This window comes from Mustela lutreola, chromosome 15 (genome assembly GCF_030435805.1).
Source record: "Mustela lutreola isolate mMusLut2 chromosome 15, mMusLut2.pri, whole genome shotgun sequence".
In the NCBI taxonomy this organism is placed as follows: Eukaryota; Metazoa; Chordata; class Mammalia; order Carnivora; family Mustelidae; genus Mustela; species Mustela lutreola.
This window is the reverse complement of record NC_081304.1, coordinates 18,755,403-18,774,208: the sequence shown is the minus strand read 5'-3', so window position 1 is coordinate 18,774,208 and position 18,806 is coordinate 18,755,403. Positions and strand designations below refer to the sequence as shown.

At 53.9% G+C, this 18,806-nt stretch overlaps 2 protein-coding genes across 2 annotated transcripts; one reads left to right on the top strand and one right to left on the bottom strand.

The window, feature by feature from the left end:
• The first annotated feature begins 8,860 nt into the window (after positions 1-8,860).
• On the top strand, positions 8,861-9,748 carry LOC131816706 (uncharacterized). Its single transcript, XM_059149642.1, has 3 exons — positions 8,861-9,181; positions 9,321-9,470; positions 9,598-9,748. The coding sequence occupies exons 1-3, from the start codon at positions 9,129-9,131 to the stop codon at positions 9,746-9,748; spliced, it is 354 nt and encodes a 117-aa protein (XP_059005625.1). The 5' UTR covers positions 8,861-9,128.
• A 2,363-nt stretch (positions 9,749-12,111) lies between these two features.
• Positions 12,112-13,017, bottom strand: PPY (pancreatic polypeptide). Its single transcript, XM_059149746.1, has 3 exons — positions 12,704-13,017; positions 12,410-12,481; positions 12,112-12,256 (listed from the first exon to the last, which is right to left on the bottom strand). The coding sequence occupies exons 1-3, from the start codon at positions 12,964-12,966 to the stop codon at positions 12,232-12,234; spliced, it is 360 nt and encodes a 119-aa protein (XP_059005729.1). The 5' UTR covers positions 12,967-13,017; the 3' UTR covers positions 12,112-12,231.
• Between the last annotated feature and the right edge of the window lie 5,789 nt (positions 13,018-18,806).

Below are 18,806 nucleotides of genomic sequence, written 5' to 3'. Positions count from 1 at the left end.
GCCCTCAGACCAGAAGATCCACCTAATTCACCTCAGGAAACAAGCCCTCTTCCCATTATGAAGGCCACTCTCCAGTGTCACCTGTCCACCTCTGGGCAGAGAGAGAATCACTCAGCTAATTACGTTTGATTGGGAAGTGGGAGGATCTTGAATCCCTCTGAAATACTAATTACTTCTTCTCAATCAGGCAACTCTTTAAGCCACAGCAATCGACATCAAACCTTCAATTTCATCCAGGATCCCCAAGACAAGGTGGAATCCCAGATTCTGGACCACTAAGGAGGTGTAATCCAATTTTATTCTTACAAACTGCCTTCCCCACCCACACTCCCAGTAACTGTCAGTCAACAAGTATCAAGTATCTCTCTAAAAAAGCCTTACAGGGACGCCTGGGTGGCTCAGTTGGTTAAGCAGCTGCCTTCGGCTCAGGTCATGATCCCAGCGTCCTGGGATCGAGTCCCGCATCGGGCTCCTTGCTCCGCAGGGAGCCTGCTTCTCCCTCTGACTCTGCCTTCCACTCTGTCTGCCTGTGCTCACTCTCACTCTCTCTCTCTTACAAATAAATAAATAAAATCTTAAAAAAAAAAAAAGAATTAAAAAAGCCTTACAGAATGCTAGCACCTCACATCTTTTCAGGACCCTTCCAGCTGATAAATTGTTTGATTCTCTCATCAGCCCAGTGAGACTCCGGTGTGAAAGAAGGATTTATTCGTGCAGAGTACCATGTTCCCTGTTTCAGACAAGGTGACAGCTTCAGTAATACTAAGTCAAGATACCAGCTTTGGTGCCAGGCTCAGTGGCTCCCGATCTCCTGGAGCTCCCCTCTAGGGTGGAGGTCCGGGCTCAGGGGCGCCGTCAAAACAAAAAGCACTTTCTGGTGGTGTAGTTGACTGTCATACTGGAAGAGCAGTAAATGAGCCCCAAGGAAGCAGGTTGGAAGGGCCCAAAACGCATCCCATGGCAGTTAGTGGCAACCCAGGGGGGCGGGGGGCGGGGGTGCAGGAGAGTGGGGGAAGCGAGAGGGATAGCATCCTTTCCCTTTCCCTCTCTGGTCTGTAATTAGCTCAGTCGTCCTCCCTGCCACCAGAGATCACAAGGGTGCAGTCAGCGTCTCTGCTTCCCCTAAAATCAAGGTTTGGTGGATGTTCATCTCAGGGCTTTGAGAGTCAGGACACGAAGAGAAATAAAATTCAAAGCGGCTGTTGTGAATTTCTGGCAGCTCTGGCGCTGTTGAGAGTGATGGTGCACCTACGATAATGGCCAGCAGGGGCCGCCACAGCTATCCCAAGTCTACACGCTCTCGTTTGCCGTGACCCATGCAACTCTCCAGTCTTGCTCTAGAAACATTTTCTCTTGGCTGGACCTCTCAATAGGAAAAAAGGTTTGAAACTCTCACTGCATATAGATAGATAGAGATAGAGATAATCTCTTAGGTCATTTGCATTACCTCTCTGAGCCTCAATTTTCTCATCTCTACAATTGGGATAACCCCCAATGGAGAGGACCTATGTAGAGTGACTGCTACAATAGAAGGTACACAGAAGGTGTGTATAATAAATGCGGCTTCCCTTTGGGGCTGGGTTGAACAGGCTCTAGCTAGGTACCTTCTGGGCAGTGGGTGTTGAGTCTCTCTCTGGATATCTGGTGTGCCCATCACTGACCTCAGGTCTTCCTCGGGCAGACAGAGGTCCACCCCAGGGCTGCTGGCTCCCCAGGTATCAGGTTGGATAGTACGTCCTCTTCCCACTGCCCACACAACCATTAGTGGCATCTTGCCCAGCCCTATCTGTGCTACCCACTGTTACCTCTTCTTCCTCCACTGCCCCGACCAAGTTGCCAAGGGCTCTGCTCTGGACACCATATAAAGGGGCCAGGAATAGGTAGCCCATCAACAGAGTGGAGATGAGCTTGTAAAAGACAGAGCAGAACCTAAGAGTGGGAGGGAGTCTTGCTAGCACCCCCGCCCCATAACCCAATCTCCATTGCTGGAGACCCTCACAAGCCAGTGATGCTTCAGAGTGCTCTTGTGGACCAAAGGGAAGAGAGTGGAGGGAGGCTCTAGACCGTGGGAATACGTGCCCTGAGGACTGTGTGAGGCACTCGGGTTGTTGTTTGGAGACAGAAAGAAAGGAGAAGGGAGTGTCCCCACTTGGACTGGTGACCTGGAAGAGGGCTGCATGTGCGAGAATGGACGCACGTACGCCCACACACCCACAAGCGCTGTGCTGCTTCCCACCCCCAAAGCCCTGGGCCACGGGAGCTCTTGTAGAGTGGGTTGAGGCAGAGACAGAAGGGACAGGGAAAGGGGCTATGGAGAGCTTTAAGACAGCTTGCTGGGTGACTTCAGGCAAATCGTTTGGCTGGAGCTGGGTAATATCCGCCTCACAGCCTCTGCATACCCATATAAAAGTGCTCTGTGAGCCACAGCAGGGGAGCTGGGTTACCCAGCACCATGCCCCCTTCCCAGGAATGCCGGGAGGTCCCAGTCCCAGAGCCATTCTCTGCCCATGCCCTGCCGCACACAACAAAAGCTCTCCCTCCCCACTGCAGCCCTGCTTGGTGCCAGCTGCTCAGCTCCAAGCCTCCCCACCAGAATCTTCTCCCACCCTCTGCACTGAGGTTTAACCACCCTGGGCCCACCCCGAGCGCAGGGCAGAGTAGGGGGACCTCCTGCCCATCCCACAGGGAAGAGGGAGGACGGTGTGGAGGTAGGAGAAATGGGGAAGATCTTTTCTTCCCACTGTGTCTGGGGGATTTGCTCAGTCAGTTCACCCCGTTGCTTAATTTGCATTCTTTGACTTTCAAAAAGCTTATTCATAATTCAAAATCTTCTCCTGCCATGTGGGCTGCCACTCCGCTCTAACCGTCACCCACACCAGCGCTGCCACGTGTGAGCTCTGCCATGCACAGGTCCAGTCTCTTCCCCTTTATACATTGCTCTGATCCTCATAACAACTGGCAAGGCAGGGAGTACTATAGTCCCATTTTACAGATGAGGAGACTGGAGTACAGAGAGATTAAGCAGTTTGCCCACCGGCATGACGCTGTTGGTGGTGGAGCTGGGATTTGTCCCCAGGTTGTGTGGCCTTGCTCCATAGGTAGTATTTTTAGCTTTCATTTCTTCAAAGAAGAACAAAAATGAAAGGACAGAGGAGTTCAATGACTTGCCCAGGATCACACAACAAGCAAATGGCAGAGCTTGGCTTAGCAGGTTTTGTTAGTAAAGAAACTTGCTTCATTTTCCATAATTATTCTCCAATCTACAAAAATATGAGAACTCACAAAAACTGCTGAACTTAAATAACATTTAAATTTGACTTAATTTGAGACAATGCATAAAATTATCAGTACTAAAAGAAATAAACATCTAGAAACAATTTGCCATCTTTGTAGCAGATTCTTTGCTGTTATCCACCATGGCTTAATGTAATCTTGAATTTATCTAGACTTGATTAAAATACTGTTACTAATGTGTCCTGAATCTTTTATTAACTTGGCATCAGACACCAGGGTTGAGAACAGCTCAGCAGCTCTCAAGAGCAGCCGGCCTGGATGCCCTTATGGGAAAGTCTTCTGGCTTTCAGAGACTACCTTTCTCCTCCAGGGGAGAAAACCTGGCTACTTGGCCTTGACCTTCTCATCTATAAAATGGGTGGTTTGGAAGTTGGAACTAGCTTCCTGAATTCCCTTCCAAATCCATCAAAATGTGTATCCAAGGAGACAACTTCCCACTCTGCTCATGAAGGAGATAAAAACCTTCTTTTCAGGGTGCCTGGGTGGCTCAGTGGGTTAAGCCTCTGGCTTTGGCTCAGGTCATGGTCTCAGGGTCCTGGGATGGAGCCCCGCATCGGGCTCTCTGCTCAGCAGGGAGCCTGCTTCCCCCTCTCTCTGTCTGCCTCTGTGTCTACTTGTGATCTCTGTCAAATGAAAAAATAAAATCTTTAAAAAAAAAAAAAAAAAACAACCTTCTTTCCAACAGGGATTTCCAAGAAGTGGTATCCTTGGTAGGTATTTCTTGGAGTATTAATTAGTCCATTCAGTAAATACCTATTCCCACTACTGTGAAGTTCCCTGGAGATAGTGACTATATCTTTTTTTTTAAGATTTTTTTAAAAGGTTTTATTTATTTGACAAACAGAGATCACAAGTATCAGAGAGGCAGGCAGAGAGAAAGGAGGAAGCAGGCTCCCTGCTGAGCAGAGAGCCCGATGCAGGGCTCGATCCCAGGACCCCAAGATCATGACCTGAGGCTTTAACCCACTGAGGCTTTAACCCACTGAGCCACCCAGACCCCCTGATAGTGACTATATCTTATTGACTTCTGGAACTCCAGCACCTGACACACTGCCTGCCACCAAGCCTCTGCACTGGCAGGCTCTTGGGGGGAGAGCCACACAACAGAGGCTGGAAAGTTCTCCAGATGATTGCAGCGCACAGTCAAGGAAGAGAATAGGTAAGTTGTCGTCATCAGATGATCGGCCTGGTGCGTAGGCATGTGAGGACCGGCAGGCAACTGGCTGTAGAGAGGATCCAAGGAACCCAAGGCAACGTAAGGAGGGGACCTGGGAGGCTTCGCAGAAGAGAAATTGCCAGAACCGAGTCCTATGATCTTGCCAAGTGGAGGAGTACAAGACACTCATCCCCGAGAGAAGGAAGAGCCCAGGCAAAGGCTGGGGGTATGAAAGAATGGTTTGGGAAGCCGCTGGAGTCTAGCAGGTAGAGGGTCAGACAGGTACGTTGAGGGAGGAACCGATCCAGGAGCAGGAGACATGGCTGAAGAGAGTGGGCGGCAATGCCAACATCCAGAACAGGGGCATGGTATACAGACTGTGGTCCATTCTCCTCAAGGAACAGTACTACGCACCAATAAAAAGGAACACATGGTGGATACACCTCACAATACGGAGGGATGTCCAAAGCCTTATGCTGAGTGAAAGAAGCCGGACAGAAAGAACACACTGACACCATTTGCATGAAGTCTGAGACGGGCACATATGATCTACAGAGATCTGCTCAGCTGTCTGAGGCCAGGTGAACTGGAGAGGGGCGGGAGGGCACTAACTGAGGGGATGGTAATGTTCTGGGTCTTGACTGTGGGGGCGGTGACACAGGTCAGAACTCCACTGGCGCGCTTCAAATGGGCGAGTTTTATTGTGTTTAAATGCTACTTCTCCAAAGTTGTTTCTGAAGGTTTGTTTGGTTTTTAAGTGGGCTGAGGTCAAATTGTGAAGGACCTCAAATGTCACGCTAAGAAGTTTGGACTTAATCCAGGAAGTCATGGAAGGCTTATTAGTCAAAGGTTTTTCAGTTTGCCTTCGTTTGTCTTGGTAGCAAGTAAAAACCCAAATTGAAGTCAGATCAAGTAAAACAGAGAATTTCTCTGAAGGGTCTTGGGGTGAATCACAAAATTCAAGGAAGACGTGGGGCCGGAAGCCTGAAGATCCTTCTCTCAGCTTTGTCTCCCAATAGCCCCATACCTAGCTCTAGTGTTTCCCCTCGTAGCTGAGAACACCGTGCTCAGAGAAGCAAAGCGACCCGTCCAAGACACGCAACCAACAAGCAGCTATGTCCAGCTTGGAAGCCATGTCCGTCTGATGCCAATGCCTCGGTCTTAACCATCAGACCTGGAGCAAAACAGGGAAGAGTTGACTCAAAAAAGCCCCCTGGGGAAAACAGAGCCAAGCAGAGGGAGGGAGAAAGGGAGTGGGGAGGGGACTTAGAGCATGCGCGAGCAACCCCACTCGAGTGGGGAGTAGCTGACAGGCCAAGGAACTGGGAGGTGATCAAGGGGAGACTCTGGACTGCAGATGGCCTGAATCCCAAGAGACAGAAAAGTGTGTAACTGACAGGGGGTATATTTCCAAGAAGATGGGACTGCTTCTCCAGATCTGAGTCAGTCCTGAGCTTGAATCTCAGCCCCACTGGCCTTGGATTGTCTCCTAACTTCTCTGAGCCTGTTTCTTCAAATGCAAAAGAGCTAATGCCTGCAGGTATCATTAAAACTAGAGACAGTGGGGGCACCTGGGTGGCTCAGTGGGTTAAGCCGCTGCCTTCGGCTCGGGTCATGATCTCGGGGTCCTGAGATCGAGTCCCGCATGGGCTCTCTGCTCAGTGGGGAGCCTGCTTCCCCCTCCCTCTCTGCCTGCCTCTGCATCTACTTGTGATCTCTCTCTTTCAAATAAATAAATAAAATTTAAAAAAAAAAAAAACTAGAGACAGTGCAATGCTGGGAGAGTGCTTCTCCCAGCACCTGGCACTAAGCAATGGCAGTGATTATCAGTTATTGGTATATAACTCTATGCTCCACGGGGCTATTATGATTGTGATAGTCCTTTGTGATTGTCATTTTATTGTGATAATAATATTGAGTGCTTCATGCCTCCTTCCCCAACCTGCTCAACCCATCAAGTTTTTTCTCTTCTTCTAGGCCAGAAAGGTGGGTAGATGCACATCTCTCAGAACTTGACCATTCTTGGAACATGTGCGTGAATCCAGAAGGGTGAGGGACTGAGAGCCTTCAGTGCCTTGTGGGAAAGCCCCGGGGTTTATAAGGGCAGCTTGGGTCCTCACAGGCTACAAGAGGACACATCGTTGGAGCTCTTTCAGAAATGGGGTCATCAATGCTGGGCTTGTGCCTAAGTGAAATAAAAAATAGCCCGTTTGTTGGGATCTGGGGTAAACTGACACCTAGTTCTTGCCTCCCAACTTCTATGATGGAATTTTAGCGTGGGAATCTCATTTCTCTTTCTTGAGAGTCTTGGCTCCTTGGGAATGCAGTACTGTCTTACAGGGCTGCTGAGCCATCCCGTAAACTTCGGTGACATTGACAATGAGCTTCTCACCCCTTCTCCTAAGGGAGAAGTGTGAATGGGGGGAAAGGGTGCATCTTGAGTGGAGGGGCTCACCTATGTCAATTACCTTGTGGCAGGAGCTGTCCAAGGGCTTCAGCAACAGCATCCCACTGGATCCTCAGGACAGTCCTAAGGCTATAGATGGGATCAGCTCCATTTCACAGATGCGGATAAGGAGGCTCAGGGAAGATAAGTTCCCTTAATCAAGGTCACACAAGGTCACACAGCCAGGAAGTGATAAAGTCAGGAATCCTATCCAGAAGCCCCTGCTCTTCCTACTGTGTCCCTTCTGGGGATGTGGGCATTGGCGTGAAAAGCATCAGTCCACATTTTACAGCGCTGCCACAGGGAAGCAGCAATGTCCAGCAGGTAGAGTGGGGCCGTAATGGCCACACAGAGCCAAGGCGCTGTAACCTGAAGCAGCCCAAGCTCTGAGTTCATCATTCAGGCACATGAGACCCACCACACTTGAGAAAGCTCTGCACGTCTCCCATCAGGGTCTCCAAAGTAGCTAGGCAGGTGGCAAAAATCTCCAGAATGAGCAGTAGGGCCTGCAGTCCTAAGGCAGAAAGCTTAGCCTCACCCATGCCCCTGTCAGCAGGCCTGGAAGCCAGGAGTAGGGGTGCTGAGCCCCCAGCTAGGAGGGAAGGGGTACCTCATCTCTCAGCCTAGCCCCCTCCCTACCCCAAAAACAGTCCCTGGGCAAACCAGAGTCCCCTCTCAACCCCAGAGACTGTTCCTCCCTGGGAATCTGTAGACTTGAGGCAAAAGGTGACCCTGACTCCCCAGGGCTTCCTGCCTCTGCCACCCACACCTCTGGGCCCCCGGCACGAACTGTGCCCAGATCAGGACAGCTGGCAGCCCGTGTGCTTCCACCCCCACTTTCTCCCTGTTCCCAACTCCCAGGTGATGACACAGGGGCAGGAGGTGGCCAAGCTGGGCGTGGACCCTTTGTGGGAAAGGGGGCATGGAGCTGAAGGTTTATAAAGGGCCTCTGCGGTCCATGTAGGATACCCTTCTGCTGTGCTGCTCTGCGCCCACCCAGCACCATGGTAATGTCTCATGGCTGAGTTTGGGACCCCTGTTAGTTCTGCTTTCCAGGAGCTTGGGAATGGAGGCTGCCACCGAGGTCCCCTTCCCCGGGGCATTAAGGGCATGAATGAGTGAGACCAGGGTCGCTCCCTCTGCCAATCTGATGGCGGACAGTGCGGGGGTTTCCTCTCCCTGCTTTGGGTGGTGGGGGTGAGGGGCTTTCCTGGTCAAGAAAGAGTTGAGGGTCCCAGGAGCTCTGGAGGGTGTGGATCACATGTACAGGCATCAGAGTATGTGAATCACGGGATGCGCCTGCGTAAAATCAACATAAAATTCTCCGTGCGCAGCTGGGTGCGCACATGGGGATCCCTGGGCTGGCATGCCCCTATGCAGCTGTGTTAGTCCTTCATTTAAAATGGAATGGAGCACCTGCGAAGTGTCGGGCACTACTCCAGATGTTTGTGCACATCAGTGAGCAAAATAGGCAGAGTCCAGCTGTGATGGTGCTCACAAATGGGGGAAGAGGAACGTGCCTCTTGGGAGAGATGACAATTTTTAACAAGCATAGAATATATTAGTTAGAAGGTGACACATAAGGGGAAGGCACCAGATCAAGGGCTGGGCTGCAATTCTAAGTAGGGGTCAGGGTAGGACCCATTTAGGAAGTGGCGTTTGAGCTGATGCCTGGAGGAGGTGAGGAAGGTGGTCCTGGAGGATATCTGGATATCTGGAGGAAGTCTTCCAGGCAAGAGAACAGCAGGAGCAACAGCGAGGAGGCGGGCGAGGCTGGAGTGGGGTGAGCAAGGAGTAGCGGAAGAGGTCGATGAGGTGAGGAAGCTGACCGGTGGCTCCACGCAGCCCGGGTGGGTCCAACCGAGAGTGTGTCTCCCGGTCCATTCCCACCACGCCTATACCCCGGGCTTCGTGCGTGGGTGCGTCACGGCGCACGGCCAGGGGCGCATCTTTCGGCCTGGGCACCGGGATGTCCCGTCCGGCCTCGCGCACCTGCGTGCGTCCCGCAGGTAGACGCTTCGCTGAGTCCATTCAGCCCCGGGTCCGCGGCGGGCCGTCACGTGACACCCGGCGGCTCCGTCTGCTTCCCCACCCCCTCCCCAGGCGCCGGCTCTGCGCTGCGCGTGCGCACTGGCCCTGGTGTGCCTAGTGCTGCTGCTGGCACCGCCCCGGGGAGCCCTGGGGGAGGAGCTGCAAGAGCCGGAGACCCCAGCGCCCCGCGCGGCCGACTGGATGGCCAACTTCGCCCACTTCAACAAGTACCTAGAGAAGCTCTTCAACAGCAGGTGGGCGGGTGGGGGGAGCGAGAGGGAGGGAGGGAGAGAGGGAGAACGCGCAGGGGGATGGGGGAGGAAGGGGACATCACCGGGCACCCCACCCACCGCCCTCCCTGCCCCATGATCTGTGCAAAGACGTGTTCCCCAGCTTGAAGTCTAAGGACACCAAGAAATCGAAAAATGTTAAAAACCCCAAGAAAGCCGCGAACGCCACAAAAACCCCACCAGCAAACACCGGGAAACCCCCCCAACAGAGCACGGGGAAACCACAACCGCCGCCCTCCTCCCAGGGCCCCAGGTAGGAGAGCCTGGGCAGGCAGTCACTGATCCAGAGCCACAGAACGGGGGGCACTTTGAGCTGGAACGAGAGGAACTAGAGGAAGCCCCCCCGGAGGGTGGGCGCTCCCAGGGACTTCCTTCTCCAGGCAGGGCCCTGACCTCAGATGCCTGACTCAAGTCTCCTGGCCCAGCGACCCCCTTTGTATTCTGAGAGGAGCCTTAACTCCTACCTACCCACCTCCTTCATCGCCCCCCCTCCGCCCAACAATAAAGAGAAACAGCTCTACTGCTTGGTGACTTCCGTGGGCCCTAGGCAGGGGGCGTCGCGTCCTTCAAGGGGAGAGAGGGCCCTGGAGTTCTTACTACGAGAGAAGAAGACAACCCCTGCAGGTCTGTCCTACTTCCTCCCTGCAGCCCATCCACCTGCGCCCTACTTCCCCACGATCACCCCTGGGGAGGGGTGTTCTAACTAGGGGGCCAGCAGAGGGGAGAGGAGCAGGTCCCAGCAACCTCAAAGGAGGGGCTTCAGCCAAGATGCCCTCCGGCTCAAGTGTCTCCACAGAGCAGAGCAGCTCTGAGTCTAGCCCGGATGTCCCGTGTGGGCCCAGGAACGAGCAGGAGGGCCTCTGCCTGCCCCTCAGGGTAAAGAAGTCCTGCCTTGACCCGAGGACCCTCTCGGCCCATCTGGCAATGAGCCCCACTGAGGCCTGTCCCTGAGAAGCTGGGTGTGAGGGGGCCCCTCTCAGAGGGGCAGAGGGGCTGGTGACCCTCAGAAGGTGGGCAGGGGGGCAGGGAGACAGGCACCTCTTGAGAGCCACCTCTCACACACGAGTATGTCCTGAGCAGGACCCTAACTCTTGCCCTGGGAAGTGTCTACCTCTCTCCCTACTCAGAGCCTATCCCCTTAGCGGCCAGAGAAAATTCTGGGACTTCCACCTCCATCATCCAAACTCAAACTTTGTTCTGCTGAAACAGAACCCCCCGCCCAGCCACTCCCTTGGGTTTGAGAATTGCCCTGAGCCCGTGCATTTGCCTGGTAAGGTTGCATCCTCTCTAGCCCTGTGCCTTTTAGGGCCTGGTTCCACTCTCCCTGCCTGCAGCTCCTACGCCCCAGGCCTCCAGTACCTCTCAGGAGCCGTTCTCTCTAAGTTCTTGGTTCTTCAAAGATGCTTCCTTGTAGTCCTGGAAAGTCTGCCTTCCAGAGCCCCATCCTGGAGCCCCTTGGCTGCTCTTTCTAGCAGGCGTCATGGCGACAGCTGGTTGGGGGGGGGGGTCCAGTCTGCCCCTGAGAAATTCCCATTTCCTGGGCCTTCACGTGGGTCAATGGACCATGCTCAGTGTTTCTTTCCTTGTTTCTTTTTAAAAGTAATTGCATCGATTTGACTGAAATTCGGATTTCCAGCAAATCGATGCTAGAGGATATCGGCCCACACAGAGATCATAATAGGACATCCACGGGTTCACTTGTGAAAGAAGAATTGTTCAAGGGATTCTCAGAGCTTTTGCTTCCTCCAGCTGCGAACACCGGGTTGCTTGGTTTTGTTTTGTTTTTGTTTTTTAAATTTGTACAAGTTTATTGTAGAGAGAGTGTGTGTGATTGGTGGGGAGGAGCAGAGAGAGAGAATGTCAACCAGACTCTCGCCGTGAGTGTGGAGCCAGACACCCCACATGGCGCTGGGTCCCAGGACCCTGCCATCACCACCTGAGCTAAAATCAGGAGTCGGAGGCTTAACCAACCAGGCCACCAGACGCCCCACACGCTCAGTGTTTCATGCGTGTTATTTCTTGTCTCGCTCACTGCAACCCTATCATCCTTCCCTCTTTACAGATGAGGAATGTGAGTCTCGGAGAGGTGGTAGTGCACAGACAGACACACAGACAGAGCGGGGCAGACCCTGGGCTCAGAGCTGAGTTCCTCCAATTCTACAGCGGGTGCTGTGGGCCTAGACTCGCTTGCTGCCTGTGCCAGGCCTGGGACAAGCTGTGGCTCCTCCCCGAGCCTCGGCCTCTGCATACGGAAGAACACAGTATCTCCCTCACTGGGTGGTTGGGAGGGTTGCCCGCTCCTGGCACACAGTAGGCTCCTTTTCCCAACAGTCTGCACAGGATCCCGGCCCCAGGCCCAGCCCCGTCACAGTTACCCTGCGCTCGCCGTGCTTCTACTGAACATGCGCAATGAGCCATCTCTGATCTGCCCGGAGGAAGGCAGCTGGTGATTTGGGGCCACCAGTCATTCCTCCGGGCTGCGCCGTTGCCCCTGGCTCCATGCCAAGGACACTTCAGTATACATTCATACTTGGCCTGGTGCCTAGGTGTCGGAAAGCATTGCTGGGGGTGCCTTTGGGGCAGGGCTGTCCTCAAGCTGTTGATCAGAAAGATCTAGAAGTGCTGAAATAGGAAGAGTCAAACCTCACTGACCCGCTGAATGGCCGTGGAGGAGCCCCTACCTCCCTCTGGGCCTGCCCCTCTGTGGAGCCCGAGAGCTTGAGCTGAATGGCCCTGCTGATCCTACATACCCCGAAGGCCTTCTGGATGCCTGACAGTACCCTCCTTTCCCTCCTGTGCCTCCCTCCTCTCCCCCATCTCTCTGTCTCTCCAAAGCGTGTGGCCCACGCCTGCCCCCACCAGGGGTCCACAGAGACACGCAGAGAAGCTCTGACTTTGATTTGCTTTATTTAGTCTGTGTGGGGGCAGGGAGCAAGCTTTGGCCATTGCCAAGGTTGCCAAGAGGGGAGAGGGGCCAGCATTGCTCTTGGAGTCAAAGAAAGCAGGAGGTGGCATCACAAGTCCATCGGGCTGAGGTCCCTGTGAGGAGAGGGCAGAACATGGCAGCGGGAGGGGACAGTCCTCGCACCCTCTGGAGACCCCAGGGCAGCCCTGGGACCTCTGTTCTCCCCTCCCCACACACCCATTTCAGCCCCAGGGATCTAGGCACACAGAGCAGGGGAGCAAACCCACCTGGGGCCAGCAGCATGGGGGGGGCCCCACTCCAGGATGTCCAGGGTTTCTTCTCTGTCTCTTTTCCCATACCTGGGAGGGGAGAGGCAGCTGGGGCAAGTCCCATGCCCACACGCCAGCTCACCTGCCTCATACCCACCCTTGCACACCCCCTGCCTCTCCCCCAAGGCTCCTGGGGCTCCAGGCCTAGTCAGTAGAGGAGCTCTGCTTTCCCAGGAGCATGGAAGGGGCTGGGGTCATGGCCCACAGCTGCAGGGACTGGAATCTCTCCCTCCCACCCACCCTCACACGCACCTGGGCCTGGTCAGCATGTTGATGTATCTGCGGAGCTCAGCTGCGTACTGGGCCATCTGCTCTGGTGTGGCATTGTCCCCGGGGTACACTGGCTCCAGCGGGGCTGCCCGGGCTCCAAGCCGCGGCCGCAGCAACAGAGCCGCACAGGCAGACAGGAGCAGCAGGGAGAGGCAGCGGCGGGCAGCAGGCATCTGAGGAGTGGGGAGAGGGAAGGTAGAGGCAGAACGGAGCCCATCTGTCCAACCCCTTCGCCCATCACCCATTTCTCCAAGCCTGGGAACGAAGGGGCTGAGCAAAGGGCTACTTGGTCCTCAGTGCCAAACCTCCCAGACGTGCCCTGGAGAGCGCGGACAGCCCAGGTCATGAGCCCGAGCCGCTCGGCAGCCGAGTCTGCACCCAGGCCTTCGGCAAAGTCAGAAACATAGCAGAGAAGGTGGGGATCTGGGACAGGAGAGCCAGGACTCATGATGTCCAGGGCCTGGTGGCCCTGAGGACTCGGATTCGGGGTGGGGTGAAGACGTGCTCCAGCTCACCAACGGGGTGGGAGCGCACAGGATGAACTTGTGAATCAAAGGACAGAAAACCAGGACCTGCGGGTCTGCCCCCCTGCAACTGCCGCCGGGATCCAGGGACAGGTCCTGGAGAAGACACTGTTGCCTGCATTGCCCTCAGCCGATAGGCACAGGCGCACCCTCGGACCCTGCCCCTCACAAGGCCACGGTCACATTTGTGTGAACGGCCACCACGCACTTCCCCACACACGTCTTCAGTCTTCTAGTCCACAGACTGCTCTGCCAGGGTCATCCGTCTGTCCAGACGTAGAGCCGGACCCAAGCAGGACCCCAGACCTCCCAATACCACCTCCCTGCTTTGCAAAGCTCCTTCCCCCACCCCAGGCTCCTAGTCCCAAGGACTCCCCAGAGCCTGGCCTCCCAGTGCCCTCCAGACTAGGACCATTTACCTTGAGTCCTGAGGGCCAGATGGGTGTCCCTGCCTTCCCCCGTGCCCCTTTATAGTCCTCAGCCCCCCAGAGTCCCCGCCTCCTGTCAGCCTCTCTCACTCCGCAGCCTCACCACCACCCCCCCTCCTTCCACCCTCTCCCTGGTGTCCGCAGCACCAGCCCTGGGCCAGGGCCAGGAGGGGGACAGGGATGCAGTATAACAGGTAAAAGGACCACAGAAGGTCTCCTGTGGGCCCCCAACCACCTTTGGGCACCAAAGGAGGCTTGGTTCAAGAAGAATGGGGGTGTAGGACCTCAGGATGACTGAAAAGGCCTCAGAAAAGCCCCTCCTGCCTCCCAGGGATTAACGGGAATCATAAGATCAAGGCTGGGGCTCCAGACTCCAGGATGGAGAGTCAGGACTTCCTTTCCAGGTTGTGACTAGAACGAAGTGGGAACAGGGAAGCTGGGGGGTGGGGGGGGAGATGCCTTAGGTAACTAGACAATGGAGGAAGGAGTGGGGACCCAGGCACAGAGACACCCGGCTGGTGTGTGGGGTGCAGAATGAGAACTCACATGCCTGGAATCAGGGGAACTGGAGTGGCGGGAGTGGGTGCGAGAGACATTTCCCAGAGCTCCTTTCCAAAGCGGTGATAAACCAGCATCATAAAGCCTTGAACTTTCCAGTGTGCCCCTCAATCATCTCACTGGGTCCCTGCAATGACCCATCTTACAGATTCAGAAACTGACTCAGAGACTTTACGGAACTAGCCCCAGGCCACATAACTAGTCAGTGGGAAATCCAGAGTTTAACACAAAGTCTAATTCCAAAATCTGGACTCTCCAAAATCTGGACTCCTCACTTCCTAAGTGAGGCTGTCAAAGTATTGCTATAATTTCCCATTTTTTGGCTGAGCAAGGTGGGGCTCACAGAGGCGAAGAGACTTGCCCAAGACCACACAGATACCTAGGACTTAAATTCTGGCTTGGAATCCCAAGCCCACCATCCCAACCGTGCTGCCTCGCCTCCACCCCCAAGAGCCTGTGAGTCTGCCCAGCTCAGCGTCCCTTCTTCAACCTCCAACCCCTCTCCAGCTCAGGCCAAGCAGCAGTAACTGGCTGTGTCTAAATGATACACTGAAGCCTGAGTAGGGAGCACAGGACCTCTTACCCCTGAGGTCCTGCTGTCCCAGATCAAGACACCAAAAGTGTGTGTGTTACAGGGGGAGTCGTAGAGGGTGTGACAGCCAGAGGTGTTACCCCAGGGATCTGGCATAGCGAGCTTAGTGTCCAAATCCTGGCTTTGCCCTTGGCTCTGTGGGACCCTGGAAAATAATTCCATTAGCCTCTCTGAGCTTTGATTTTCCTCCAAATAGTGAGGATAAAGAAAGTGTTAGTAAATGTCTATTCTTCTCAATTCTGGTTTCTGGTAACAAGAAGAACAATAATGCTCCACCAGACAACAGCTTAAAAACAAATACAGAGAAATGCCTGTGTGGCTCAGTCGGTGAAGCGTCTGCCTTGGGCTCAGATCATGATCCCAGGGTCCTGGGATGGAGTCCCACATTGGGCTCACTGCTCAGCGGGGAATCTGCTTGTCCTCTCTTTCTCTCAAATACATAAATAATTGGTCTGTCCCGGCAAACCCTGGACTTGGTGCCCACTTTGCGAAACAGAGGTGATGAGGCCGCAGCAGCTGCATTGTGCCACTAGGGGGCGCCAGGGCTCAATCCTAGTTCAGAAGGTCTGGCCGCCTACAAGATTACAGCCTGCTGGGACCTGTTCTGGCCACTACCTATGCTGGAATGGAGCCCCTGCAGACAGATGGCAGATCTGCGGACTGACTAGAGTGCTGGGGCCAGGTATAGTTTTGTCTTGTACCTAAGAAATGACTTGTATTCCACGATGTCAACTGAACCTATAGCTTTCATTTTTCTCCTTTGCAAACAACAGATTGCCCTTCCAAGTCCTCTCAGGGATGTTAGGACAAAGGAAGAGGGAAAGATAGTGGGTGTGTTTTCTGAACTGTATGGCCAGATCCAGAAAAGGGTGATGTTTCTCACTCATCTGCATATGTTCTGAGGGCTTGCCCTGGAGCCTCGTTTAGAGAAGGCACCAAGCACTTACCTGCAGGCAGACCAAATGAAATGGAAAAGGTCCCTTCTCACCCACCCAGCCCCATGCCTTCTAAGACAAGGAAGATGGCCGATGGGCCACATTAGGGATGGAGTGAGGGCGTCAGTGAAACCAGGAGGAAACCTGGGATCACAGGGGGAGGCCGAGTGTGCTCTAGCAAGTGGAGTGGGGCCCCATATATGGAACTGCAGGGCAGGGATTTGGCCAGCATCGCATCCTCTGTACCCCCCTCTCCCAAGAGTGCCTCCAGAGCAGCCTGGCCCAGTTCTTAGGACCATGTCTTATTCCTGCAATGGGTGGCAGCAACAAAGGTGGGGACAGGTTGCTGCGCCTGGATGTCAGAAACCCAGGGGGTCCCCTATTTGCTGGAGAAACCCTTAGGCTGAGGACAGTTGTCACACACACACACGCACACACACACACGAGTTAAGCCCCCCATCCCACTCCCTCAAAATCAATGCAGGCCTGACTGGGGACTCAGGTCACTCGTTTGGAGATTGGACTCTGTCCCTGCTTCTCCCTCTCTGGGAGACTCCCTCTGCACCCAGGAGCCCTGCAGGCATCACAGTGTTCAGTAATTTTCCCTCCCTGCCCACAGCGCCTGCAAAAGCAAATCGTATCATGATCAGCCCAGATTTTTCCTAAAAAATCTGGGTGTGGAAGGAGGAGAATTTTCCCCTAAGGATATTGGAAGGGAGAGTAACCAGAGCAGTTTTGAGAAGGGTTACAAATGAGTAGGAGAGTAAAGGAAAAGAGAGGGTGCTAATAAGCATATGCCAAGGCCGCCTGGGCAGCTCAGTCAGTTTAAACATCTGCCCTGGGCTCAGGTCAGGATCCCAGGGTCCTGGGATTGAGTCTCACACAGGGCTCCCTGCTCAGCAAGGAGTCTGCCCCTCCACCTACCTGTGCTCTCTCTTGCTCACTCTCTCTCTCAAATAAATAAATAATATTTTTTAAAAATAAGCATGGGTCAGGCTCTAGAGTCAGCTGTTTTCCTCACTAGTTCTACCACTCACCAGCTGTGTGACCTTCATCAGAGGACATAAGCTCTCTAAGCCTAAGCAGTGAACTCTTATCATTATTATTTAAGGTATAAACTTCCATGCGTAACCAGTGATGACATACAGGCAGCAAAATGGATTGACTTGGCCAGAATCACATGGCTGACTATCGGCAGACAGGACTGGAATCCAGATCTTTCGTATCTGAGGTCACACCGCCCCCCCACCACTGCCCACCACCGGACTCCTGGGCATAGGCCTGCGTGAGAGCTCAGATTCAGGCTGTGCAACGGAGATCGTGTTTGTAACGGACACCGCGTGTTGTCCCAGTACCCTCTCTCTCCTCCCTCCATCACGAAAGAAGAGCCTGAGAATAGCCCTTGCACACTCAGCTAAAGGCAGCTCCTGGGTTGTTCTGGCCACGAGTTAGAGCCACGTGACTAAGTACTAGCCAATGAAGGGGGGCCACGTGACTAAGTTCTAGCCAATGAGATGAGTGTTTAAGTGCCTTGGCACCTCTCTGGTTCTAGTAATGGTGGTGCGGTCCTGAGGCCGGTGGTCGCAAAGATGACCACAAAAGAGTTGCCAGAGCAACTCCTCTCCCAAGTGTAGTTCTACAACGGGGCCCGTGTCCCTTCTTCTCAAATGCAGGTGGACCTGTGACTGCTTGACCAATAGAGTGTGTTGGAAGGGGACTTGTTAGCTTGTGAGGCCCCGTCATAGAAGGGAGCCGTTAGGAGTTGAATGGTATCTGGCCCCGCCCCCCGCCCCGCCAAATTCGTGTGTTGAAATCCTAACCCCCAGTTCCTCAGGACCCAGCCTTATCTGGCAATAGGGTCATTGCAGATGTCGCTAATTAAAATGAGGTCACACTGAAGGAGAGTAGACCCCTCACACAATATGACGGCTGTGTTTAAGTGAACGTGATATTTGGACACAGACAGTCATGCCGAGAGGGAAGCTGTCTGCGAGTCGAGGAGACAGGCCTGGAACAGCCCCTTCCCTCATAGCCCTCAGAAAGCAGCAACCCCGAGGACCCCTGGACTTCAGGCTTTAGCCACCAGAACTGCTGTTAAACCTCTGGGCTTGTGATGCTCTATTACAGTAGCACCAGAAAGCCAAGGGCGCCCTGCTTCCTCCTGCTTCTCCCAGAACCCTCACTCTGGGGGGGTTGGGGGGAAGCCAGGTACCCTGTGTGTCCAGTTACCCCAAGAATATGGTGTGGGAGGGACCGCCACATGGAGTTGTAGTGGAGCTCCCCGCAGCACCCATCAGACAACCTGAGTGAGCCTTCTTTGTCATCAACCCAGGGGTGCCCTCTGATGATCCCAGCCCCAGCCAACCTGTCACTGCATGAACGACTCCAAGGGACAGAGGCCTAGTTGAGCCCTTCTCAATCCTGACCCACAAAGTCATGAGTGATATGAAGTGGTTGGTGGACGCTGCTAAGTCTTCGAGTAGATGCGAATCAGCATAGTACCCAGCGCACCTGCCCTTCTCCGGTCCCTCCCTTCCCTGGAACTGGAACACAAAGGTGGTGTTGGTGGGCCATCTTCGATCATGCAGAGGAGGACATGGAGACGCCACAAAATAGGACCTGGGCTTTTGGATGGCCTCCTGGAACAGCGCTGCTGACTCCCCCAGATGCCACTTGAATTTTAAATAAAAGGGAAATAAATTGTCTTGTTTAAGCCACCGCTAATTCTGCCTCTATTTTAAAAGCCAAATCAATATTCTAGCAATAAGGTGTATGTAAATCAAATAGCTCGGTGTCTAGCACGTAAGTAAGTGCTTTTTTCAAAAGGTACCTGTTGTCATCATTAATATCCCATCTAAGGCTCCTGCGGGGGCAAGGCTGGTTGAGTCCTGTTGTCCGTGAATAAACCACTGGCTCAGCCCTCCTCCAAGTGAATGGGAGGTGAACCCAGGTCAGTGATGGCCAACCAGACAGGCCAAACTGAAATTGGCTGTGGTCATCCATAATTCATACCGGGGATCTCTTCCATCAGCTTCAAACTGACCAAAG